The 26,966-nt window shown below is 40.0% G+C and overlaps 2 protein-coding genes and 1 long non-coding RNA gene across 6 annotated transcripts in view; 2 read left to right on the forward strand and 1 right to left on the reverse strand.

The window, feature by feature from the left end:
* zbtb38 (zinc finger and BTB domain containing 38) lies at positions 1 to 21,512 on the forward strand. 4 transcript variants are annotated; one of them, XM_088912928.1, is made up of 4 exons: positions 1 to 87; positions 1,991 to 2,141; positions 4,040 to 4,126; positions 17,148 to 21,512. In XM_088912928.1, exon 4 carries the CDS (start codon positions 17,148 to 17,150, stop codon positions 21,126 to 21,128), a length of 3,981 nt encoding a protein of 1,326 aa, XP_088769054.1. In that variant the 5' UTR covers positions 1 to 87; positions 1,991 to 2,141; positions 4,040 to 4,126; the 3' UTR covers positions 21,129 to 21,512. The 4 variants fall into 4 exon arrangements, with proteins under 4 accessions (XP_088769054.1, XP_088769053.1, XP_088769055.1 ...); XM_088912929.1 differs by lacking the exon at positions 1 to 87 and adding an exon at positions 718 to 776; XM_088912927.1 differs by lacking the exon at positions 1,991 to 2,141.
* Positions 3,637 to 26,606, reverse strand: LOC148836673 (uncharacterized). The gene is made up of 2 exons (XR_016090924.1): positions 26,283 to 26,606; positions 3,637 to 3,852 (listed from the first exon to the last, which is right to left on the reverse strand). It is a non-coding gene; the product is annotated as an uncharacterized LOC148836673 (long non-coding RNA).
* A 107-nt stretch (positions 26,607 to 26,713) lies between these two features.
* The window catches only part of rasa2 (RAS p21 protein activator 2), a 55,926-nt gene continuing 55,673 nt past the window's right edge, over positions 26,714 to 26,966 (forward strand). The window contains exon 1 of the mRNA XM_088912931.1: positions 26,714 to 26,794. Coding sequence (XP_088769057.1) covers positions 26,737 to 26,794 — 58 coding nt within the window. The 5' untranslated portion in view covers positions 26,714 to 26,736. The remainder of the gene's footprint in view (positions 26,795 to 26,966) is intronic.

Below are 26,966 nucleotides of genomic sequence, written 5' to 3' on the forward strand. Positions count from 1 at the left end.
AGACTGGCTGGGGAAGGAGGAAGGGAAACACAGGCTCACACGGCAGCCCAGCGGGGCCAGAGAAACCTCAGGAGGAAGTTGTGGAAGGTAAATCCTTTAATCAAGGTTACTGTGAAAATGCCAAATACAAACCAAGGGCCTATCAAATAAAATGCCCTGCAAGGCCGAAGAGTTAAGCATTCAGTTACTTAATACTATAAATATAATACTGTACTACGTCTTTGCCTTAATACATGTTTTGAATACACGGGTTGAAAGAAAGATATTGGTGTCTTTCTGAACATCTTTTGTGGCTCAGCTATCAGAAGTGTAGACTGCAGATTGAAAGGCTTGGTTCCTTTTCGGCACAAAACGTTTTCCTAGATTAAGCAGACAAGTCTCACAAATGTATGGGAGGTCCCTCTTTCTCCTTATTTGTAATTAAAGACGTGTTGTTCCGTCCAGTCTTGAGGGTTGATTGAAAACACGGAAGGTCCCGCATGCAGCAGAGCTGGATTATTTCTGTACAGGGCTGTAAGGGCTTGCAGCCTCTACAGCTGAGTGCTGTCACTTTTCCTGCGCTCCGTCTTGGAGACAACGCGTTCACTTCCGCCGGCCAAACGCTTCCTGCCCTGCTCCATGACAGCCAGAGACACCATGTTTGGATACCCGTGTTTATTTCAATCTCAGGGCCGCAGCCACAAGCCCAAGGACACCTCCACCACATGTTTAATCATCTGTACTTCTTATCAGGGTCTCCTGAAACCCGGATCTCTTTGTAAAGGCAGCCAGGCATGGTGAGCAAAGAGTTACGAGTTTAAGCATGCAAGTTACTGCATGCACACACTGTGGCACCTTGGGCAAATTTATTCATTTATTCATGAGTTTAATTTAGTATGAATTTGGCTGAGCAAGCAATGTTAGCTTCTTGATATTTGGATATCGAGACTGCAAAAATTGAATCTCTGTATATACAGCATGAAATATAGGAATGTAAACATCAGTATACAGTAGATGTATTTAATATAAATACAAAGACACTTTCATTGTACATTACCAATGGGAACTTTGTTTTTTTTATTTGCCTTCACTGCTGCTTTATACCTGTTTTGAAATTGTCTTGGTGTTGTTAATTTTCAAAGTGCTTTCAGGTTCATCACATCTACAATTAAAGTGCAAGACGTCCCTCAATTAACACACCTCAAAGTGATTATATGTACATGTAAAAACTAAAGGCATCATTCACTTGTCCATAAACAGAACAAAACATCTACAGTTTATACCCAAAGCATGTTTTCATGTACTGTATATACCAAGCTGTATCTGATAAATGCAGTTCTCTAGGATCAATCGGTGTTGGGCTTGGATAGCTAATTCCTTGTAATACAGTATGTGTCATTTCTTAGAAAACACTTTCCATGATTACGTATTTATCAGCATGCATTTGCTGTTCCGGTGCAGTTGATAAATCACTTGCCTGGGTCACCTTAATAGGAGAGCACCAATAAACATCTTGTTTTAATGAACAAGTAAAGGTTTATTTCATGCTGAAAAGAAAAAAAAATGGAGTGTTTGGGCTGTGGAGTCTTTTTCGGGTTTGAGGAGGTGGTTAGAAGGCTTGGTCTTGGAACAGATCTCTTTGAAGAGACGGAATGCCGGTTTGGTGAGAGAAGGGGGCAAGTAGCCCAGGGGGAGAAGGAATGACGAAGATTAAGCAGAAGGCATAGTGGTACGCAGCAGAAGTGAGCCGAAGTAGTTCAGTAGGGAGCTGCGTTAGCATGCGTAGGCTGCAAAGGAACAAGTAAAGCCTTATTCCTGCTTAAAAGAAGAAAAGAAACACAACTTTTCGGCTGTGGTGTCTTCCAAAGAAGCCAAAGAAGGCTCCACAGCCGAAACATATTTCTTTTGTTCTCTTCTCAGCATGGAATAAACCTTTACTTGTTCCTTTGCAGCCTACACATGCTGACGCAGCTCCCTACTGAACTACTGAACTACTGTATCTTTTTTTAAGGACCATCTCACATGTGCACTGTCCTGAGATACTCATCACAGGATAGCACCATGAATGACAAGGTCCCAGCGTTCACAAAGAGCAGAGCAACAAAGAGCTTATGCCTACAATTCTATATTACACAATAGCATATCTGAGAAGAAACGGCAAGGTAAGATGCCATTTGGTATTTTACTTTATAGTCTCTTAGACAGATTGTGGGTGCCTTTAAACAAAATGTTATGGCAAGGGACTGGTCAGATTTGCCTGAAAGGATTCATTCATTTTTACAGATGTGAATGCCAGTTGATCAATTCGGTCTCAGTTGCTGGATTCTGTATACAGACATATGGAAACAGCCAGTCAACAGCAGTTATAGAATACCAGAATTATTATAGGACAGCACCGAGACACATCTGAAGACTCTGAGGACAAATCGCACTGTAGAGGTTGTGCTATTTTACATAGGTGTCTAGACTGAGAAATTTCATGGAGTTGTCGGAGCAACAGTGTTGGTGCTTCAGGTAACTTGAAGGTTTATGAAGAACACGCTGCAGAACAGCAGCTCTCTCTCCTCATTTATGTGTCCAAGATCCAACTATTAGAGAAAAAAATGCAGAGACACTACAAACTAAATGAAACTAAAGTAACGACTTGGTGCATACTGTACCTCCATTGTGAAACAAAAATAGCTCTTTGCTTTTCAGCTGAAAAAGAGGTAAAAAGAGAAAAGCCTTTTTTGGAAAATGTTGCTACTGTTAAGGCTTCACATGGTTAATTCTAATAAGAAAAAACAGCACCTCTTCTTAAAAATAAAAATAGGCTGACATCATACTGTCTTTTAAAATTTAGTCTGGCATAACTGTTCCCCATTCTGAAAAAGTCCTAACTCAGGAAAGCAGAGATTCCTAATCCTGGATCTGGAGTTCCACATACCTGCTGATTTTTTCCACATACCAGCCGAGCTCTCAGTTATGCAATCGAACGCTTAACTTTCTTAATAATAGGACTGATTACGATGGTTTTATTTTTGTCAGCTCTTAATCATGTCGGAGGTTGCCTTCTTACTACTGTGTTTCATAAGTAACAGCAAACACCAAATCTCGAAGTACAAAAACCTGCAAATGTTGCAATCAAGCAACTTTATAGTTCGTTAAAGCTGTAATTTAGTAGTTAAATGTGGCTAGTATGAAAATATTTTTTTAATGTATCTAATTGCTCATACACTGGGGCAAAAAGCTCTACAATTTGTTTAATTAATTTAACATACACACTGCGTTCTATCTAAACCGCCACTTGCATGCCATTAGAAGATACAATTCAGGATCAATTGCTCTGTTTTATTTTTTTCTTTTGGTTGAGATCATCGTCCACAGTTACAATAGTGTTAAGAATAAATGTGATGTTTGCGGTGCTAATGGTTAACAAGTACATGGAAACCAAAAAAAAACAAAACTGGTGCAGTTTAAAGCTGCATGAGCTTGAAAAGATGGTGTCAAAAGCTGGTTTATAACTCCTTCTCTGAGAGCAGTCCACATGGCAGAGTAGGGTTTTTGTTCAGGTATTTTGTTCAGGCATAATTAAGTCTTGTGAATAGCCAAAGTTGGCTAGATAATAATGTAATCAAGAACCAGCTTCATGGTTACAAGAATGATACAGAGACAAAATTAATGAAGATGGGTTTATTTGACCAGGACATTGCTTTAGGAACGAGTAAAGTTATTTCCATGTTAAAGAGCAGAAAGAAAAAAAAAAACATTGTTTTGCATTTGTTAAGCCTTCTTCAGGTGTTTCAGCTGACGTTTCATGCTTGCTTAACAATTGCTGATCTGTTCAAGATTTTGGCAGCATTAAAGCAACTGAAAACTCTTAGGCCTCAAAACCTGTAAAGAAATGGAAATAAAATCAATACATTAAAGGTTTCTTCAGTTATATAGTTATCTCTGCTAAAATGACTCATTGGCAATACAGCATGAATGTCGCCTTTAGCCTGGGAGTGGTTTTGGGTCACAGCGTTAAAACTTTTGTAGAATTTACTTGTTTGTGGTTTTACTTCCCCTCCTCGTCTAGAAAGCAGAGCAAGGCTGAAAAGGGGCTTCTGGCTGATGGACACAGGAGACTGCTTGAAGTGGTGCTGTTCACAGATTCCCAGTCCAGGTAAGACACAGCCGGCTATAGTTACCTGCACTCTGTTTTAATAGGTTAGACATGCATGGAAAGACTGGAAGACGTATCCTACCCTTTTCTGCCTTCAGTACAGCCATGAGTAAGAGTGGAATAAGGCACTTGAAGTAAAGCATTTTCCATCAAGGTGCAAAATGTGGCACAGCGAATGCAGCAGCAGATACACAAATTGTTACCTAACAGGCTGAGCTATAAACAGGTTAGTTGAATCCCAGCTCCCTAATCCTAATTAATTGTATTAGCAAAGGCTTCTGCACATCCTCAGAATACTTCATATTTCAGAATACCGGGGACTCGTGCTTTGTAAGCACAGGATGCTTACAAATGTAAAACCCGCTTTAAAATGTTATCAGTTCTATTGATGTGCTTTGGCCAACCATTTTCTCCAATCACAAAAAGTCCCTGATTCATAATTGGGAACAGTCAGCATGGAAATTAAGCAGAGGGGAAAAAAATCCCACACAACAGTTTGTATTTATTTCTTTATTACTCTATTTTCGGTTGGTAACTTCTTTCTCAAGAAACTATTTATGTCGAAAAAAGTAAGTAGAAATGTGAAAGGCAAGTAAGCTAGCACCTAACCGTGGACGAGTAGGTTAGGACTTGTTTTCATGTGCAGCTGTTCATTTTGCAGCCTCCTGCACATTCATTTTGTGGGAAATTACTTGAATTTGCTTATAGATCTGCTGCTGCCCCACTCATTTCAGTCACTGAACTGAATGATACGAGAAGCAGGCCAAGATGATTATCGTAAACATAGTACTCGATGGCTCATTTCATTCCCCAGTGTGTTCTTCTTTTCCTCTTGTCCGTATCTTTAATAACACTGTCTGGCAGGTGGCATATTAGTATTGACTAGAAAATAAATGTGGCTAATGATCAACCCCCCACAGAACACAAATTATTACTATTTGATCATAATAATTATTAAGAATAACAAAGCCTGTAAATGTAACAATCCCAGAAGATTTATAGGCCTCTCTTAATGAGTGAGGATGGACTAAGTAAGGTAAAAAATAATGCTGTCAAACCACATGAGGTTAGAGAGTACACTGCTACAGTATGTCTTTATTGGTAGCATGGTGAAGTTTTTTGTAATGAAGTTCCCGATGCTTTGTGCTTACTCTCACTATATGTTTCCAAGTACACCAGGATTCATACCATGATAATTAAAATAAAGACTTAAACCTTTGCTTGTTTTGGCACATCTTTTGAGCTATTTATTTCCCATCATCACAAAATTAGTCATCAAATTCCATACAAGCCATCAGTCCCTGAAATAAGACTCCAGAAAGTAATTATACAATTCTTTGTGTAATTAAAATGCAGTAGGTGTATGTTTAAAAGTTGGTGTGTATTTGGCATGGAATCTACTAGCATCCTTTATTGTACTTACTATTACTTATTACTATTCTTTTTCCTGTTTTCGAGTACAATACATAGTATTGTACTGTTTGGAAAGGACATTTATATCAAGAGTGATACTGAAATAGTGGGAGGAAATCATGAAATGTCAGATTAATAGAATCAGTCTTTCTGGGACTGAACAAAAACAACTCTGCAAGGAACCCTTGAAGAAACTTCCCTTTTCATTTATTTTAGTGTATAGTGTAATTACTGTTATTAACCTTATATCCTTTTGATAGTTTAAATTTGGAGATTTCCTCCAAGTGAATTAATGCTGAATCTGCCATGAGAAGTTTTTTGCTTCCTGTAATTTAACAGGCCATCTTTGTGTGAACGTTGTGCTGATTGTGCGAAAATAAAAAGTTCAGGTCTGACTCACTAATATGACAATACTGTCTAGCAAGCTAAAATTATCTGTCAGGAGAAGTTTGTTTTTCTTCTCAATTCAATCCTATATTGCTGCTCCTTGCTTTACTATTTTGTCAAGTCAGTGCAGAGAAATGAATACAAAAAAGCGATACACATAAAAAATGCTAATATTCCTTCTAAAAGTTAAAGCTGGTTTATTGCAATTTTGCAGGCTGATAGATATATACACATACTGTATGTACTTTATTACCTACATCTGTGTAAAAGATAGACAGCGTTCAAACAGAGCCACTTTTTGTTAAAAATGAGCCTATATTTTCTTCCACCATCAGTGCTCGTATTACAGTAACTAGCTTTTTCAAAACCAGAAACCTAACAATTTTGCATACCAGTTCTTGTTTTTAGCAGTTCCATCTGTTCATTTATAAATTAGCATGTCTGTGTGACTGAAGAATCTGAAATAGCTTTAAATTTCCAAGTCCTATGTGTGTATACTGTATAATGTACATATGTACTGTATATGTATATAAGAACTGGGCATGTTTCTGAAAGGCTGTCACTGTAATACGTGTACAGTATAATTTCTCTGCTGTTTACTGTGGACTAGAATTTTTAGCACTGTGTCAAATTCTAAGACAGCTTACCAGACTCGGGAACATACTGTGAAGGCTTTTCAGTTTTTGCATCATAACATTCAAAAAGAGGGTAACTGATTTTCCTTTGTGAAAATAAAAGACAGTAGAAGGAAAAAAAAAAGCAAAGAACACCCGTACCACCGCAACGCATGCAATGTACCAACATGTCGAATCAGAAACACAATAAGTAATTTTAATCTGGCTTCTGAGCACCAAAATATGTCCTAACGGCAGGAATGAAACGGCGAGCTGTTACATAATGAGACAAGCAAGTACGCTGAAGCTAGACAACAGTTATCTGGCTGCAAGTCAGTAGCAAGCATGAGTGTGCGCATTTTAAGATGGTTGTGTTCAAGAGTGCTGCCTGGATTTCAGCGCAGAAAACACTGCATTTTTGGACTTGATGATGTCAGAGGGACGAGGGACGTTCATCTAGCAAAATGGCTGTGCAGTGTGAAGATAACCTGAGGCAGATTATGGCTATTTCATTTAACAGTTGTGCAGGGGTTTTGTTTTTCTAATATTGTACTGATAAGGCATCTCTGGGCTCGGCTTTTATGTTTTGTCGCTTAGGAACATTTCAGTTTCCTGGTTGTGGTCCTCAGCATATGATTTAAATCTGCTGCTTTCTTCCTAACTCTATATAGGTCAGTATGAGTTCAAGTTTTGGCTATTTATCTTGCATTGTGTGTGTTCACAGGATTGATTGTGCTGGTGGGATTTTTGTTCAGAATATTTTGCATCTAAAAATCAATGAAAATGCATAGCTTAGAACATGGATCATTGCCAAACAAAGGGCCTTGTTTACTTCTGCTCCTGCAGCAGGGCTAGAAAACGTTAAGGTGACGACTAAGGCTCATTAAAAAAACACTGATGTACCATCCTCTCGAAATAGTTCCACTGTATGTGCTTGTGGTTAATAGGTTGCAGCGCAAACATAAACAGGCGCTCATGTGACAGAGACTGTGTCAGTGAGCAGGGTGATTGTTTGCAGTGCTGAAACACACTTTAGGTGATGCACTTCGGAAAACAACAGGAGCACGCTGCCTTTGTCTTTCTTTACTGCACAGCCTCCACTTTCTCCTTAAGAAAGAGCAATCGTAACAATAACCACATACGCATAAATGCACTGCTTTCCTACTGACACAGCTATGAAGAGCTTCACGATCTGCACCGCCAAAAAACACTATGAATCTTGTAAGCAGGACTGTTTACCACTGTGCATTACAAGCAGGTGAGAGGGTAAGTTTCACGCTGTTTAACAAGCATCTGCATGGGAAGTGCCAGCTACCCGGTCTCACAGCTGAATTTGGGTTAGCTCTCCTCCCTTTTGCAATCGGGCTCATTTCGCATCACCAGTTGATGATGACACTGTTCCCCGTTGCCTCCTACTGCCCCATTCATCCTGCGCTCTCTCTGTGGCCGATAGTGCAATGTCAATGTGTACATTAATCAGCTACTGCTTTTAAGGTGAGCTGTCCCTTACATTCTCCCTTTGCAGAGCTCTCTGGTGTAGTGTAATTTGCTTCTCTCTGTCTCTCTTTTTTTCTTAAACTGCACTCCTGCAAGCTTAAAATGGCAGGCAGGCAGACAGGATTAACAATGCCTCTTGTCTCTGCATGCTTGCTATTGATTTTATTGTATCATCTCTGGTGTTGTGGATGTGAGTTTGTAAATGCTGTACATATGTGTGTATATGTATGACACTGCGCTGAACTGTACCTCTGCGTTTGACTTGTTCTCTGCTGCGCTGTAAGGTATTTAAGATTGCCTGCAAGTAGCTAAAATATTTTGTTACGCGGTGTAGTCATTGCTGTACTATCTGTACTTCATTCATCCGAGGCATGTCGTGAATCCCAGTTTTTGCAGTCACAAAGTCAGATTTTGATGTGATGCGAAATGCACTTCTGGGTATTCAGTCTGCACACAACTAAGCTAAATAAAGTTGATGTTTCCTCTTCGGCTTTAAATTGCTCTGGTTCGTGATGCAGGTTGCAAGCACGATAAGGCTATTTTTAACTTTAATGCGGTGCTGGCGTTGAAGGAGGCTTTGGTACTTGTGCTTGTGACTAATATTTTCGGCACTGATACCAATAGGTTGATTTTCTGTAAGCATGACAAGTGCCCTTTACGATGGTCAGCTTTTGAGTTCTGCAACCCTGAGAGAAAAAGGAAACAGCTTCGCGAAGGAAGTCTCTCCGAAGCCTGGAAAAGGGAGAATTGCACCGAGCCTTGATCAGCTGAAATGCCAGGAATGAAGTCTGCTCAAATATACAGCTGCTTTCGCCTTCAGTTCGTGAAGATTTTTTTTTTTAACTTAGAAATTGTATAGATTACAAATCGTAGAAGAGTGCTACTGCATGGTTTCTTTTTGCGTTTATATTCTGCGGCACAATTTTCACTGATGGTTTCAGGTATGTTATGCATGCTATTTATCAAAGACAACCTTTTAAATAAGACAGATGGAGAAAAATGTTGAGCCTCTTACAGCTATAATTTAAGGATAAATTAACAATGTTTTCACTCTTTTAGCAATATGCCTTTTATTCCAGACGCGCTGCACTCCGCACTTTGTGACAGAAAGAATTGTCTTTTCAAAAGGTTAGCCTGAATGTTAAGGAAAAACAAACTGGATTTTGGGCGTGGCTGACGGTGTGCCCTTAAATGACGACTGGTCGTTTTGCGCTTAACTAAAAATAAGACAAAGCACAGATCAACAATGACAAAAAAATATTTATTCCAAATAATCAGCAGAGGAGAAAAATATATAAGCACGGTATGCTAAATTTTACCCCACAACGACAAATAAGTACCAGCCTAAATTATGGAACATCAGCCTTTAGCACTTAAGGCTGGTGGTGCCAGTGACAGGAGCTAAACAAAGTGCCAGATATTGTACGAATACAGATGGCGTGTGCCATTTGAAATGCATAATGTTGACATAGCAATTCTTGCATTACAGAATTCTCTAATAGTAATTGGGAACTACCATACTTATTTCGCAATTCATCTCTTCCTTAGCGCTATAGATTTATAAAGTGATGAAATGGATATTACTTGCCATGTATATGCATAAATCCCTAGACAGCTAATGCAGTAGCTTAGAATTCAGTTGAATCCCAATAAATACTGCGCCACAGCCTGTTTCCTTGACAACCACATCCTGTTGGAGGCAGAGAGGATAAAGCGTTACTGTTTTCTCAATGTTAACCTAAGTACAGAGCAGGACACAGCTTTTCTTTCGATTCCGATTCAGAACTAAATAATACAGATAATATCACAAACAACCATAGAGGGCCTAAATAAAGTGCAGTTTATATCTCACATCTTTGCACAGTTTCACCTTTCAGAATGATTGTAAAATGTATCAGGCGGTGATAGAAACCGGTATTTCTGTTAGACTACCTATCACACCTTCATAAACTGGCTGCAGGTCGATATTTCAATGTACATAAATGTTTACTGCTCAGAACACAGTACATGTGGCCGAAAAGCAAATATATTTTAAAAATGAGTTCCGCTGTATTTTGTGTTTAAACAGAGATTGCACTCACATTGTACAAGATATTTCCCAGCTACATTCAAAGGCGATCTAGGAAATAAATGCATTGATTTGAAAATAATCCACTTTTGTAACAATTTGACTGTGAAACATTTTTTTTCTTTTAGTGTCCAAAATTATGTTTCATTCCCTTTTGTAAATATCAGGGCCTTGATGGGCAGTTTTTTTCTGTTAACCTTGTCATCTGAACAATTTTAGAATGTAGAAAAAATCTGAAAATCATAAGACTAGTGACTAGTGACTGAGAAAATTCTTCTGGGCTGCCTGGTTACGTATAGTCTACATGTCTGGCAGCCATTTTATCTCTCTACCATCGACTGTGAATCAGGGTAAAATGGCTACTCAGCATGAGAGAAACAGTCTGATTGCACCCTCCTGACTCTGAGCTTTGCGAAAAATGAGTCATTGTAAAATTGAGCTATGTTACTATAGTTCTTGCATGTCACGTCATTCACTTCAATGACGTTTTCTTTCCCTGCCGACATTATCCGTTATATATTTTGATATATATAAAAAAACGCTTGCCCTGAATTCCGCGCAAGTAGTTGCTCATATCAGAGAAGTCCATTTCAACTCCCCACAGTAAAGCTCCCCCTGAGTAAAACTGAAAAACAGTGAATGCAAAATATGTTTCCCACATGGACCATCTTGTAAACCAACCTCGGCCTAAAAACAAAAAGCTGAGACAAACACTAAAAAGAGGTGATAAATATTTACTGTATATAGTTCTATTTATACTCAAGACGATCGTACGGCCTGCGTAAGGGTGTCAGCTTTGAAATCAACTATTTTATGCATATCTGTAGAATATAATTGGTTTCCCCACAATCCTCAGATACAATTAAATTAATTTTCATATACCGTATGTACATAACATTCTTATATATGTGAAGCATATTTCAGAAGATTATTGAGCTGAAAACAAATTAATGCTTGATTTCTTAAGTGTATATTTCATACAAGATCAACAAGATTTTGTTGTGCCTTATAATGGCATAAAGTACAGTAAACAAAAATGGCCCATACAGAATATAGAGGTTCTTATTCTGTTACGAATGTATATATTATGTTAGATTCAGTTAGCTTTCAGATACACTGTATTGTACAAAATTATTGGCCTGATTGCTATTCGTTATTTGAATAGTGTAAATTGTATTACTGAAGGCTCCTTCAGTGTCAGTAAAGACACTGCTTTACTAGGCTTATTCTCTTGAGTCATTAATGAAAGAAAGGAAAATCCTAAAAACCATGTCTGTAGAGGACCGGGAAGCTAAAACTTCCACAGAAGCGGCTGCTGAAGCTACAATTGTCAGCGCTGTAGAGACCTTTTTTCCCTTTTTGCACGCACAGTACTGATGGCTGCTATGAATAACAGGAGAATGGATTCTGACAGAGAGATAATTGACCCATTTTGCACATTAAAACTGCCAGCTGAGCAAAAAAAAAAAATTACAGGCACTTTGCTAAGCAGTAATATGTGGGCAGGAAATTGTTTTTTTTCTTCTATGTGCAAAATCATGAACTTGCACATTCATCACTGGAGGCTGATGCAGATGACCTGCCACTTCAGACAGCTGAGAAGCAGCAGTTGTACAACGCTGAGGTGCTTAAACCCTGATAAATGAAAGGCACATTAAACCAAAGGTTAAAGCAAGTGCTGGTGTACGGGTTTCTTCAGGGCAAAAGCAATGAGCAATGCTCTGGTGTACTGGAGAAGTAGCCCATGTGTAGCGTAGATTTCTTCTTGGCCGGAAAGAGCTTTGGGAGTTGCGCCAGTAGAAACATTCCAGCCTACTTGTTTTTCCACCTCGGAACGGTAAAGGCTACCTGAACAAGCAGCTTTCACTTAAGCAAGCATTCAATTCTTTCTCTCATTGTTTGCAAAGCTCCTAACTAAATGCTTCATCTCATGAACTCTTGCACTTGCCTACCACTGAGGAATCCACGGGGTGATGAGAGCAGAGACAAAAAAATGTTTAGTTTAGTGGATTTGGTCAATATAGTTAAGTTAGCCATAGCCTGAGCTAAAGCTTTTTGTTAAGATTCAGCCTCCTGACTGTCATATTTTTAACCCTTTTTTTTGTCTGCTCAATAGGGTGTTTCAAAAATGCACAACCTGGGGAGTCTTCTTTTATACAATCAGTAAAATTCCACCTATGGAAATCTGCAGTTTCCTCCTGTCTCACAAGTGACAGTTAATGCAACCGATAATAGATTACATCCGCTTGTATAAAATTGGGTTAGTTCCAAGGCATTTATTATTTTAAGCCGAATAATGTTGTGCTACTCACTATCAAATAAAAAAAGAGAAGCAGTTTTATTTTTAAAAGTACACACTGAACACACCCTGTACTGAATTTATGGAATCTAAATTTCTTTAAGACACAGGTTTCTTATCAGTTTAAAATAATAATGAGTACCAGCTGATGGCCTTACAGGAACACAAAGCACTTCTCATTTCAAAATTAGGTGAATTTGCCTCGAAAAAGTTTAAGCCAAGTCACAACTGTTACTGGTAACTTCAGATGATAAAAACTAGATGGAACAAAATTAAGAAAATTAAAAAGGTTCTTGCTTCCTCTAATGTCACTACTTGAATTTGTTCAAAAATGACTTTAAATCTTTCCAAGATCAAATTACATCTTTGAAAAACACCAAACTAGTCAGCAATTTTTTAATAATAAAGTACGAATTCAGTGTGCTCCAAAAATACCAAAGAATAAAAAGCTATTTTATATAAAAATCACAAGACAGGGCAGTCTCCTATCAGGACCAGGGTGGTAGAACTTGCGCTGATCAATTTCAGTCTGAGCTTTACTATTTCTGGTTTTCTTGTACTGGATTTCTAGGAGATGCACAAAACCTGTTTGATGTTTGTTTTGCTCTAGAGGTTTGTTTCCTCTACTTTCTGTATTTTTTCTTCATCATTTTTATGTTCCAAGATTTTTATGTCTCTTGCATGTTTCTGCTCTCGCGTCTTGAATTCTGCCATCACTTACAGTTTGGGTTGGTGGTATCAGCCCCTTTATTTGGACTGGTTGGTGGAGTGTTTCTAAATCTCGCTTGGCTCAAACTTTTCCCAGCTATCTACTACGGTCATTGTAGAGCCTTTCTCATCTTTTTTTTTTCCGCTCTCGCTTACGGCTCCTTTTAGATTATCATTTTCTTCTGAAACGCTCTAGTTCTTCTACTTTTGTCATCTGCTAGGGCTTGATCTTTCATATCTGGGGTCTGTGTTGATTTTCTTTTCTCTCTGCCTCTGTAACTCCTGTTCCTGCTTCTCAGTCCTTCTGATAAAAGCTTTTTTCTCCCTCTTACTCCTTGAAATAGGCCTCGGTTTGAATCTAATTTTGTCAAATAAACAAAATTCATTTCTCACTTCAAAGGCTCATGTGATCAACTTTAGTTCATGTTCTGAATGTACACCTCTGGAAAGAAAATTCTGTACATTTTTATTCCAGATGCTTAATAAAATCTTAAATGTGTATTTCACAAAATAAAACTATTTCCAGTACCGTACAAAGGTAAACTAAAACAGAATTTTAAGTAATATAATACAGGAAAGTTTTAAGTATTAATCACCTTCATGAGTACATGTGTCAACTCCAAAGACACAGGTATTTTACAATTTTGACATTTATCAAAGATGCGGACAGAGCACCAGTTTTGTGTTGCTTTTCCTTTGCTGAGGCAAACAGTGAAGAGGAGTTTTTTTTTACCTAAAATCGTGTTTTACTTTGGAGTAATGTGTGGCTGACATATTACTGTTGTGTTCGAAAGAAGCTGCTTTGGTTAAGTTAAAGAACAAAAAGTACAAGAGCTTGTGTCTTGTTAATTAAAAAGAGCACAGGAGGTGTCATATTTATCTCTGAATATGGAACATGCAGAAGTTAATTCTGTGCTGAAGAAAGAGAGAAAACACACAATGTTTTGACTGCAGAGTGTGTTTCAAGTGTGTGAAATCTCCACAGTTGAAACATTGCGTTCTCTCTTCCATTTACTTGTCAGAGTGGAATTAAACTCCACACTTGAGCCTACTGTCTCCATTCATGCCTATTTCACATTTTTAAAAAAACCTTTAGTTATTACAATCATTTAAGATAACTCTAGAGATGCTAACGAAAACTCATAATATTGTTTAACTTGTAAAATATTTTAATAGTTACCCCCCAAATATAATTTTAAGATGATTAAAAAATTAAAGATTTAAGATAACCTTTGCCTCAAACTTAGATACATTTTTTGGCATCAAGTATTATTTTTGCGAGAATAATAGTTAAAGTCAGCGAGTCGTTTTTGTCCCAGTTAACGGTCTCCCACTTAACAATCGGTAGAGTAATAAAAGTTTCACCTAAATGAGCACAAAGGCCTAGACGATGATTGTGCGTTTAACCTATACAATCTTATTATTAAGAGTCATTTATGAGTCATATGTTTAGCAAGACTAAACTAATAAATTCAATTACTCTATATTTGTAGGCAGTGCCTCACATCTTCAACTTCAGGAGATTAAATTATGTTGAATGATTTAAGCATGGTTGTATATTTTTATATTTTATATTGTAATTATATCACATATATAATATTATATTTTTTCCAGTGAAGGACAAAATATATTTCTGTCTGTGTTTGCATCACTTGCAAAACGTGCTGGAAATGTATAATGTGCAGAAAAAACAAGGATCTAGTTTTGGTTTAGGTGATAAAACCTCACAGCCTCTAACACTGTGTATGCTGTTGTGCAACAAATAGCTTGCTGACACATACTTCCCTGGCTCCACATGCCTAATTCTGAATCGCTTAAAAAGAGAAGACAAACATGAATTCTTGTTAGTATGATTGTTGTCATTGCAGCTAATTTTGAAATTCTTAAAACAATAACTCTATAAATTTCTGTAATAAGATTCACAAGATACGGTATCTAGAAATCCTAAGAAAACATGCCACTATGTCAGGCTGTTTAGTTTGCAATTTGTGGTGAATTATCTTTAGTCTCCAGATATGCAGCCTTTGCAGGTATACTGAACCAGGTGATGGTTCAAAGAGCACAGTTAAATAAACTGTGGCTGCAAAGATCCAGCCAGCTAGTCCTAGCTGCTGTGTTTATTTTGGAATGACGAAAGCAGATACCTAATGTTTAAAGGCAGTGGCAGAAGGAAAATGTGGACTGACTCAGTATTCTGATAATCACAATTAATACAGTTCTACAGAGTTGTTAATAATAATAATAATAATAATAATAAAAAATAAATAATATAAAATAATAAATCCACCACCACCAATGTGCAGCATCCACCTGGATGATGCGACGGCAGCCATAGTGCGCCAGAACGCTGCCCACACACTGGCTATCAGTGGGGAGGAGAGCAGAGTGATGAGAACAGAGTTCCATCAGCTCCTAACCACCTCCTCTGTGGGATCACTGAGTCTGGATGGGCCATTCAAGTCCCATCCTGTCACCTGTGTGTATAAATGTAAGGGTCCCAGCACCAATGCATATTTCATGCTGGCTTGTCTGTCCTCCTGGGTAAATGCAATCGTTTAGACCTTTTTCTGTACCGTCTGGTAAATGACACAGCCTTTGGACATTTTATATTCCACTGTAGTTCTCATTTTAAACTGCATTATGGCCTAATGCATTACAACATTAAATACCCCTGGAAAAAGAAACAGCAATAGCTGTTCTGTCAGCAAACTGTTGAAATATCTGTATCAATAACAGGCATCTGGCCACACCCATGAAATAGGAGATGAAAAAAGTCCGAAATGACAGGTCATGTTTTAGAGTATGAAACAGCAGATATGCTTCTCTGAGTAGTCGTATCTTTCCAAATCTACGGCATACATCTGCCTAACCAGTGATTTCCAACACTTTACAAGATATACAAGAGTTCAAGTAAACCCCCCCAGGACGTAAAAGGTCAACATCCCAAGCTGAATAATTCTGCTCTGAACTGATGTTTTTTGTTAGGAAATATTTCCTAGGATGGCATCTGTGAAAGGCTACTTACTGATAAACTTTATCACTGAAGCATATGTCTGAGCCTACATTTCTATCAGTTTACACCACACTTTATACAGTGTACAGGATACAGGGTAAGAGAATGAAAAGATGTAACCTATTGATACTGAACATAGACTGCTGGTTGGTGACACTTTCCAATCGCATGTAAAAACCATATACGTTATGCTTTCAAGCTGTGGAAATATGTATCTATTGATAGCAAGTGATTAAATTTCTATTATAATTAAAATGCTTGAAGAAGAATTTTGTTAAGATGTACTACTTTTAAACAAATAAATTGGAGTGAATGGGATGTAAAAAAATACCTCATGAGTAGTTATGAAGCGTATAGTGGTAACAAAAAGCAGAACAGTACACATTTTTTATTTTTATAATGGCAGTTGTATTTATAAATTTATGGTTTGGTTTTCCAACAATATTAAAATACAGATCTTTCTGAAAGGTTTCTCTTTAAAAATGCTTACAAGTAATGTTAACCGTAAAAAACAAACAGTGCGAGTGTAACTGGATCCTTTTTTTCCCCAATCGCCGTTGATTTTAAAGTACTACTGCCACCTAGTGTGACGATAGGGGAGAAGTACAAAAGTGGCTTTTCAAGAATGTAGTTTCAAATGTTTGCTTGAGAATATAATTAAAGAAATTAAACTCACATTTCATTTTCTGAAATGTAATTCCCAAACTTCATCTTTATGTAAAAATGGTCAGTCAAAATCTACAAATGCACAAATTTTATCATGTTCTTCTCATGCAGGTCTTGATTTTCTTTAACATTCAATGCTCACTGCAAAAAAAATATGTCAGACTGCCTCCCACCCTTTTTCGGTTTTCTACAGAAACTCAGTTTTCCCATACAGCCTTCTCAACTCACTCCAGACTACAAGCCGTGCAGCCTGCTTTTATCACCCTGCATGGTACAGTTTAAAAATTAGAGTTTAAAATAAGAGTGGGAGAGATCTAAAGCAACATGCCTCTTGTTTTTTTTCTCTCTCCTTGCAGATGACAGTCATGTCTCCTGCATCAGAGAGCCTTATGGACAGCTCCCACTTCCAAACTGTTCTCTGCTGCTTAAATGACCAACGCATCCAGGGCATGTTCTGTGATGTGACGATTGTGGTGGAAGACATCAAGTTCAAAGCCCACAAGAATGTGCTGGCGGCGTCCAGCTTCTATTTCAAGAATGCCTTCTCCTCTCAAGAATTCTGGGTTTCAGGTCAGGTCCTGGAATTGCTGGACCTCAAGTCGGACACATTCGCGGGGATCCTGAACTTCATCTACAGCGCGAAGGTTGCCCTCACGGGCTCAGAAGATGTCAAGCTGTTAGTGGCTGCCGGTAAGAAATTAGGAATTCCTTTTCTGGAAAACCTAGCGGGGCAGGAGAAGCGATCTTCAAACCTTGATGCAGTCCAGACAGCGAGCCCTGACAGCACCCTCCTTTGCACCGAGTCCCACTCCTTGAAAAAGGAAACTCCTAACAGCTCCAACGAACCAAGAACTGAAGAATCTGAGTGCGCAAGTGGGCCAAGGATCACCAATGCCTTCTCTATTTTTGAGGCAGGGCCTAACGATGAATTGTTTTCCCCGCTTGACCTGAGGGCCAACGCAAAGAGGTCTCAGGATCCTGAAAACGTCCCAGAGGGATGTCCCACCCAAAGCGTGGCAGCTGCAGACTGCGAGCAGACCCAGACTCTATCAGAGCACTCTTATGCTGCAAACCAGATGCGCAAAACCACAGAGCAGAGTGAAACCGAACTGAACGACGGAAGGAAAGAATCCTTTGTGCCCACAAGAGTACTTACAAAACCAATGATGAGCCTGAGCTGTAGTCCACTGAAAAAACGCCACAGACTCAGTAGCAACCTGATTAAAACCACAGTTGTGCAAAGCAGTGAAAGCCCGCAGGCCTTCCCGAACACAACAGGTGGTCCTTTAGCAACATCAGAAAGCCAAAATGACCCTCCGAGTTCTGCAAATGGCTCACTGGCAGAAAACACACCTGCAATGGAAACAAGCACTCCTGTACTCGAAACACAGACAGATCCAAGTCAAAATGTCGATCGATGTGAATACTGCAACGAGACCTTCAGCAACAACGCACTGTTTCACATGCACATGCAGGTCCACAAAAAGAGATTTGTCAGCCATCTGTCTTGTAAGTTTTGTCGCAAGAAATTCATGCATTTAAAACGACTGCATAATCATGAGCAAATTTGCTCCAAGGCCCCGATATTGGAGTCTGAGCACGAATCGAGCTGTGATCAAGTATTAAAGGGCTCCGATGCAGATAACATATCGAGCACAAAAGACAATACACCCCCTACCTGCCATGAAGGCATCTCGGACAGTAACTCCAGAAGTTCTTTCCAAATGGAGGCCAGTGAGACCCTGCAGCAGCTACACCGCACCATGAAAGTTGTCGGCGGGCGCAGGACATATGTATGTGGTGTGTGTAAGCGCTCATACGTGACTTTATCTAGCCTGAGGAGACACGAAAACGTCCACTCATGGCAGAGGACATACCCATGTCATTACTGCAATAAAGTCTTTGCCTTGGCCGAATATCGTACAAAACATGAAATCTGGCACACAGGAGAGAGGCGCTACCAGTGCATTTTCTGCCTGGAGACGTTCATGACATATTATATCTTGAAAAACCACCAAAAATCTTTCCATGGAATTGACCCGCGGTTAGCTGTGAATAAGAAGTCATCGAACGGAGGCTTCAAAAGTAGCATTTACCCAATTAAGCTCTACAGACTTCTGCCCATGAAGTTCAGAAAAAGGCAGTATAAAACATACAGCCAAACATTTGCCGAGAGCACAGAGTGCAACAGCCAAGCCTTTCCAGTTTCTGTAGCTGAGAGTTCCCAGAATTCCTTGAACTGCAGATCACCCTCATCTGGCTTTGAGGAAAACATCCTTATGAGCGGAACAGAAGGTGGTTGTGTGGGACAGCCACTATTTTCAATGCCAGTGACCTTCATGGCCACTCCAAAGGTTGTTGCCTCAGTGGCACCTCATATTACATTCGATCACACAGGAGGAACTCAACCAATATCTCCCGAAGCAGACATGTGCCCACAGAAAACGGTGAATTCAACCTCTCACGACACACAGGTGTTTGATGGGACAGCAAGCAACAACAATAAGGGATCTTCCATCACCAGCTATGGGTCTAAAGTTCCTTCTGTTATAATGCAGACCAGACCGGCGTCTGTAATTGTCTGTGGCAACGATGCAGGCTCTATAGCAGCTCATAATAACAATGATGATGGCAGCCCCATGCCATTCCTAGAAATGAACACTGCCAGCTTGCCAGGATCGAACAACGATAAAGGTCAAGGAGGAGCACGCCTGGAAGGATTGTCAGCTGTGCAAGGCACAGAGACTGCAGTAAGCCAGGCATCGCAGCCAGCTTACAGTGTCGCTTCTGACAGAACTGCAAGTGCTCACTGCGTGGGAAGCAAAACCGAAACGTACATTGCGAAGCCTGCGTGCCCGGGCCCTTCTATTGACAGCCAGGTCCCTCCTCTCTGCCAGATCACGGTGAAAATCGGGGACGAGGCCATCATTCGCAGGAGAATAAAGGGGACGAAACTCTTTCAAAGGAAGAGGAAGAAGTGCAAGCAGAATCACCTGCCCGACGAGGATCGGAGCGCTCTCACAGGGCCCAAAGAAAAGACTGGCAAGAATGTCTGTCTGCGCTCCAGGACAGATGTGACTCCCATTATAGAGCCCGAGCTGTACGATGATATGACCGATCGTGACACTGGTGACAAACTGTGGCGTCCTTATTACTCCTACAAACCAAAAAAGAAGCCCAAAGGGGCAAACAAACCGAGATCCAAGCACAGGCGGAGAGGCAGGAGGGGCAGGACACCTGGAAGAAGCTCGAGATCCAGTGAAAAAACAACAGATCCAGCCGGTGCAGACCACTACCTGGACACAAGTTACAATGCACATGGCAGCATCTCGTCGTACACGACAGGAAATGGAAAGCACCTTAGAAAGAGCATCCACAAAGATGCCTACTCCTGTGACATTTGCAAAAGTCTCTTCTCCAGCTTGTCCACTCTGAGGACGCACATAATTAGCTGCCGCCCCAGTGAGCCACTGTATGTCTGTAAAACATGTGGGAAGCGCTGCCCTTCCAGTGAGGTGCAGAGTGCAGACAGTCCCTACCCACACGGCGACAGAGACTTTGCCTGCAAGAACTGCATGGAGGATGGCTCTTGCTTCAACAACACCTTTAAGAACCACAACACAGAGAAGCGCTACCGCTGCTCCTTCTGCCCTCAGCGCTTCCTGTACCTGGCCACCAAAAAGAGCCATGAGAAGAAGCACATGGAGCAGCCTGGAAAGGGATACAACTGCTACTACTGCCCAAAGGTTTGCAAGTCTTCAACTACCCTGGAAATACACATGAGGAAGCATTGCATTAAGACTGAAGAGGAGGAGGTAGATGATAAACATTCAGCAAAATTGCTCTGCAGCATTTCTAGCGTAAGAGAAGGGCTGAAAACGGGGATGTCAGAGAATAGTCACACAGACGTAGCCGTAGCCCCAAAACTTGAAGATCAGAGTGAAGTAAGCAGCAACGGGCACTTCCAGGAATATAAGAGACCAGAAATCAAGAGTTTCATATCACCTCAGCCTGAAAACACATTATCTTTCCCAGGGTCACCAACACCGGTGCCACTAATCAAAGCCTGGAACAGCAACCCAGGGTTCCAGGAGCACGCCAGAGGTCAGCATTCTGAAAGTGACGAAGAGCAGAGGCAGAGGCACGGTTTCCCGACGGGAGGGTCAGGCTCTGACTCCTGCCTTCCGCCTGTGGGCCACAATAACCTACACTTGGAGCCCTTTCTGCCTTCACGCACTGTGATGCCCGTACTCCTCAGCAGCACACGGACGGACGGACGAAAAGCAGAGTGCAAGCAATTCTGCAAAGAAGAAATGTCCTTTTCAGCCAATTACTGATAAAACTTCAATGAACAGAAAAAAAATCTAAAAGGCCAGTATTGCAAACATGGAACTTAGACATATATAATGTGAAATGAGGACTCTGAAATACACCATTTCCTCACAGTCGCGGAAGACCAGGTAGTCAGAGATCTCACACATCCTTTGGACTGTACAGTTGTTCGTACCTTTGATAAATAGTTTTTCTTGATAAGCTGCTGCTTTTCCTAGAGGCACAAGAATACTTTCCTAGACTGAAATGAATGTGTACAAAAACAAACAGAAAAAAAATACAGAACAAACTACCCCCTGCCTCTACCTGGATACTTATGTCTTGTAAATGTTTAGCAAAAAACAAAATATTTTTCTTCACTCTGCAAATAAACGTTTGGTAGTTTTTCATATTTATAAGAAACATTGTTCCTATGTTTTTGCTTGGTTTTCTGGAATGCTGCTTAAACAATTTACTTTTTTCAATTTTCTACTACGTAACCAATGAATCTGATTCAATTAACTGATGAACTGGCGAGTGACCTTGCTTTCTGTATTCAATTCACAGCTCTCTCACAGCCAAATAGCATTACATTGCTTAACAGAGAGTCTACTATTGTGACAAAAGTATCACCTATTTCCTAGCTGCTTCATCCAGTTCAGGTTTGGGGGGGGGGCAGGAGCCTATCCCAGTGAGAACAGGTTTGAGGTGGGATAAACCCTGGGTGGGTCACCAGTCCATCACAGGACACACACAGGCACAAGAACAGAGAAAACCGGAGCACCTGGCAAGGACCCATACAAACACAGGGAGAACCTACAAACTCCATACAGATAGCCCCCCAGGTCCAACATTGAACCCAGAGTCTCAGAGCTGCTAAACAGTAATGCTAACCACTGTGCCACCGTGCCACCTTAGCAGCACTTCCTCAAAACTTACTACTGTAACTGTACAGTAAATTTCCAACATTAATAGTATCATTACTGATTTTTTTAGCAAAGTAGCGTCCTCACACATCGACCAAATATCTCACATAAAGCAACTCATATGACTTTCTCTCTAATGAATGAAAGTCGAGATTGCTTGAACCCCAAATCAACATATTCGGCAGTTTCTAGAACAGATCTCTGAAAACAGACACAAAATTATGTGATATGAAAATCAGGGTTATCTGAAGGAAAAACCATTTTATTTAACAGTGTAAATTTCCTTAAAGTATTTAGGATAAATAAATGGTCATAAGTACTTCACAGTTATATTAATTGTTTGATGCTGCCTTTATGTTTGCAATAAAGCTATTTCCCCTTTATCTAAGGCTACATGTTATACATTAGGTTTAGGGCTTTATGGATATATCTTGAAAATTCAGTTATTACAAAACTGACTTTTTGAAACTTTATTTTGGGAAGAGCAGAAATCAAAGATTGCATATGAAACACTCACTCGATTCCATCAAACACTGCAGCATTTAGAAGACGACCCCCATGAGTCATTAGCCACATGTTCAGTATTTCAGAGTCGCAAGTAATGTGTGTTACTGTACAAGATCAAAGGCAGTTTGTTCACAAAGTGTTCAGCTGGGATGCATGGTTAACCCAAACCCTGCACGACCATCTTCCTTTCTCAGCAGTAGTTCTTACCATTGTCTACAAAAACATTTTAGCTTTTCGCTATGTTTTAATCATTCATCTGAGTTCAACAACTCCTTGATTCTTAGAGTGAGTCAAAGACCAACTTGGCAAGCACAGGGCACAAGTTAGGACATCACTCCATCGCAGGGCACGTACATTACCTACCTGGGCACCATGTCTTTGGACTGGAAGGAAACCGGAGTATCCAAAGAAAACATACACAAATGTGGGGATAACACAGAATCTCCTTACAGAGTCAAATTCAAACCCAGGACCTGGAACTATGAAGTGACATCGCTACCCACTGAACCACCAAATCCCTGCACTATACTTTCAGTTACAGGAAATTATACTTATTGTATTTCCTAAGTCCATGCCAAATCAAACTGGAGCCCAATTCACCCATTGCTTAATAGCAGGTTTCCTTTGGGGTTTTATAATAAACAAAGAGTCACCATCCATCTCTGGTTCACCATTTGCTAATGATGGGGGTGTTTAAGTCTTAATTTGGGCCTTGCTTAAATCCCATTGTGACGACAATCAAGAGATCCACAATGGAAGCACTATCCTCTAACACAAAGTTTGAGGTAACAGTAGGGCTGGGCGATATGGCCAAGAACATTATCACGATAAAAAATTTCATATCACTCAATATCCATAATTATCACGATAAATGTCAAATCATTATTTCTTTCAAGTTTAAAGGCAGATTTTTTTCTCCTCAGTAAAAGTTGAAGAAACCAGACAGTTAATTGGTAAATTGAACAACTTTTTATTTTAAGAACACAACAAACACTTGCCAAACAGCAGAAACATTAAACAAATCTGTTAGCTGCCCGGTCTGCAACATGCACGCGTACTCGCACAGTATTTTGTGCGCATGCGCAGAGCATAAACATATATATCGAACTTTTGTTAAAATTATATCGAGGAAAATTATATCGCGATAATTAACGTTATCGAATTATCGCCCAGCTCTAGGTAAAAGTAAAACATACCTTGTAGAGAAGACTTAGATGGCTTGTAAAGTATCCTTTTATGTATTTAAGTAAGGTTCTCCATCATTGGTTCACAAAGCACTCAAAAATCATGCTCACTAAGAGGAAGTTGTACAATTGCCATGGGCCACACAAGGATAAGCTTGTGACATAGGAGTGTTGGAGACAACAGTGTCAGTGTTCCTCCAGCCAATGATCATCAAACTTCATTTCCTGCTTACTCCTTAAGCTTCACGACAAACTGATTTGTGATTTTAAATAGGAGACTTTAAACATCTTACTTAAATAAATGTGCGTTAATTTTCCACGCTCCGTTTGACACTATACCCAGAACACATCATTTCATGTGAAATTGTCCTGTAAATCTATGCGATTTGGATTTCCATGGAGTTTTTCAGTGAGGGTAACTGCTGCACAGATAAAGAACTACAGTACCTGTGCTTAACATAAGTGACTTAGGCTTGTCCTGTACATTCAGATGGAAACAAGTCTACAGGTACAACAGGCAGGCACTGAGACTTGCTTGAACAGTGAAGGCCTGGGATTGATAAATTAGGGATCCAACTGTAAATCAACTAATGGAAAGGTAATAGCTGTTAGTAATGGACTATCCCTAAGATTAATACGATAACCAAAAACAAAATTCTACAATCCTTATTTTCCTTTCAGACTGGCCATTTCACAGCAAATGGATTAGATGGTCAGAGTAGAATCACTCCCAATGTCTTTATGATATTCTTATTCAGCAGAGTATTGTATGCTGCTTTGTCAGCAATGCTGCCGTTACTGGCAGACAATATGTCACTGGTTTTTACCTGTTTTATTAATGGCTGCAAGATAGTTGACATACTGTATTTCTAAGCAGAACCTCAGTTCAGAATTAGTCAAATTCCAACACAGCTGCTAGACCCCGAATTCATGTAATATTCTCGGCTTTATACCAGTTGTACTAAGTCTTGCCTACTTTTTTCTGGCAACGTTTTTGCATAACAAAAACATACTTTAAAAGATGCTTGAGCCTTAGTACTGTATATCAGACCAGGAGTCAGCATATAATGTGCAATTATCAGCATGTCTGAGCAATGCAAATTGAGGAATGGCTACAGGTGTCATGTAGTGACCCAGTGACATATAATCCTTCTACTCTGAAGCCAAAAGCACAACACCACCATCAGAACAACTAAGCATTAGAATAATGTCGACGTGCTAGTCTGTAACTGTGCTAGGAACTAGGCTCTGATTTCTCTGGCATGCAGAGCATTTCGACACGTGCGTCTTAAACTTGGGATAAAATCCTGTGTCATTGCTTTCATTTTCTCCAACGAATCTCAACAGAGAGCTGACGATAATGTTCTAATACAAAGTCTAATAACGGCCCACGCGTGTTAGTACTTTCCAGTGTGTCAGAGTAGAAATGGGAGTGTCGCTACCCTTCCAGCCTATTTTAACATTGTGTCTGCAACAGCAGAAATATTTACAGTACTTCGCCCAGGTCTTCATGAATGACGATGCAATAACAATATTCTATTGCTCTGGATGTTCACCAAATAAGGTGACTTTTGGAAGTTGATGTAATCGACTAAGGGACAATTTACAGACAATTAAGCCACCAAGGCCTTGAGATTTTGGTAACGTAGCTCTTGAGTATTTTTTCTTTCGTTCTTGAAAAAAAAAACTGGGGAATTCCAACTCACAGGCACAACAGAAAAGACCTGTTTGCTTAAAACGTACCTGAAACTATTATCATAAGGAGAACGTTGTTCCTAAACACATTGCCTTTATATTCTTACCGTTGATACCACTATAAAGGATTGCTGGTTCCAACTATTGTATTGAACGTGTGCTTTTGAAGTACGTGCAGTACTTTATACTGCCACCCCCGCTTGGTGGGCTGAGGCTGTCAAAGACTTGTCGGTAAGTCGGGGGAGTATCCGGTCAGATATGTATGTGCCCATAAACTGTCTGTAGATAATGTCTTCGCAGTCACTTTGTATCGTGCAGAATGAAGAGCTCATATTATCAACTGATCAATTACTGGTCCAAGCTAGTGGCCAAACACAGAGAGGAGGAAGCAGAGGAAGCTGACACCTTTTCTGTCCCGGCTGCGCCCTCAGTTAACAACTGTCAGGACTCAGGATCCGAGCAGATGGTCCGGCTGTGAGCATGTTGACAGTCCACATTAGGAAGGGGAGAAGTCGGTTTTTAGTTCACCCCACCACGTCTGTTTTCTGATTATTATCTCAACAAAAGAATTCACACTCTTTCTAGCAGCCTTTCCCTGTGTTATTACTGCCCGCATCGGCACCAGTTTCAACAGCAGCGACGTGAAAGTGTGTTCCCAACAAAGTTAGATAAACAACCACGCAAACTCTCTCCTGCATCACTCAAATGCATAATAGAAAAAACTCAGGCACAATTTCGGAAATTTTCCTTCCATGTTGCTAACACGACTCAAAATATAACGTCACTACTCAGAAGTACGGAACCAATAAACTGGCACAAGGCGTTTAATGAAATTCGGTTGGTTAAATTAGGACACAGATTTTCTTACCTCAGAGATGATTCAACCCCATGAAGAGTTTGAGAACACTATTTTTAAAAACCTTCCAAAATTAAGAGGGCCCTTTGCTTTCTACACAGGGGGAAAATAAATAATCCTCCTACGCGCGCACGTCGCCTCCCGTTTCCCAAGCTTTCTGTGTTAACTCATAAAGTGTCCTTGTCTGCGCAAAACAAAATGAAACAAACAACATTTCAATATAAAATAAAATAAAATAAAAAATCTGCTCCGCTGTATCCCTTCCTTTTCCCTCTGTGGGTGCTTCTGTTTGTTTTTTTACTAATTGTGTGTGCCGCAAGATTTTCTCCCAGTTCCTGCCGGGTCTGGTCGCGTAGCCAATCGACTCTCGGTGACGCTCGGGTAGGCCGGGCCTCTCGTCTCACATTCATAAACGGATGTGATAAGAAGTATTGAATGTACCGAATGCACAGACCTGACTTGCACCATGGCGGAAGAAGACGACACGGGGATTCGGATTTTACAAAGCCTCAGGGGAAAGATTTGTAAGTGTAAATAGTTATTTGTTTGGTTGCCGAGTTCGTGCTTCCGAGGGGGAAAGCGAAGAGCAAAAGGCACAGGAGAGGGGAGAGGGCGCGGTGCGGACCCACACGGTTTCGCGTTTAAGCCGGAGTACCAAGCATTGTTAAAGGCAGATTTTAAAGTGATGTTTCAGTC

Source organism: Atractosteus spatula, chromosome 4 (assembly GCF_055471065.1).
Source record: "Atractosteus spatula isolate fAtrSpa1 chromosome 4, fAtrSpa1.hap1, whole genome shotgun sequence".
In the NCBI taxonomy this organism is placed as follows: domain Eukaryota; kingdom Metazoa; phylum Chordata; class Actinopteri; order Semionotiformes; family Lepisosteidae; genus Atractosteus; species Atractosteus spatula.

Excerpts from the sequence above, each read along its gene's own strand:
- zbtb38 (XM_088912928.1), top strand. The coding sequence starts at position 17,148 with ATGACAGTCATGTCTCCTGCATCAGAGAGCCTTATGGACAGCTCCCAC.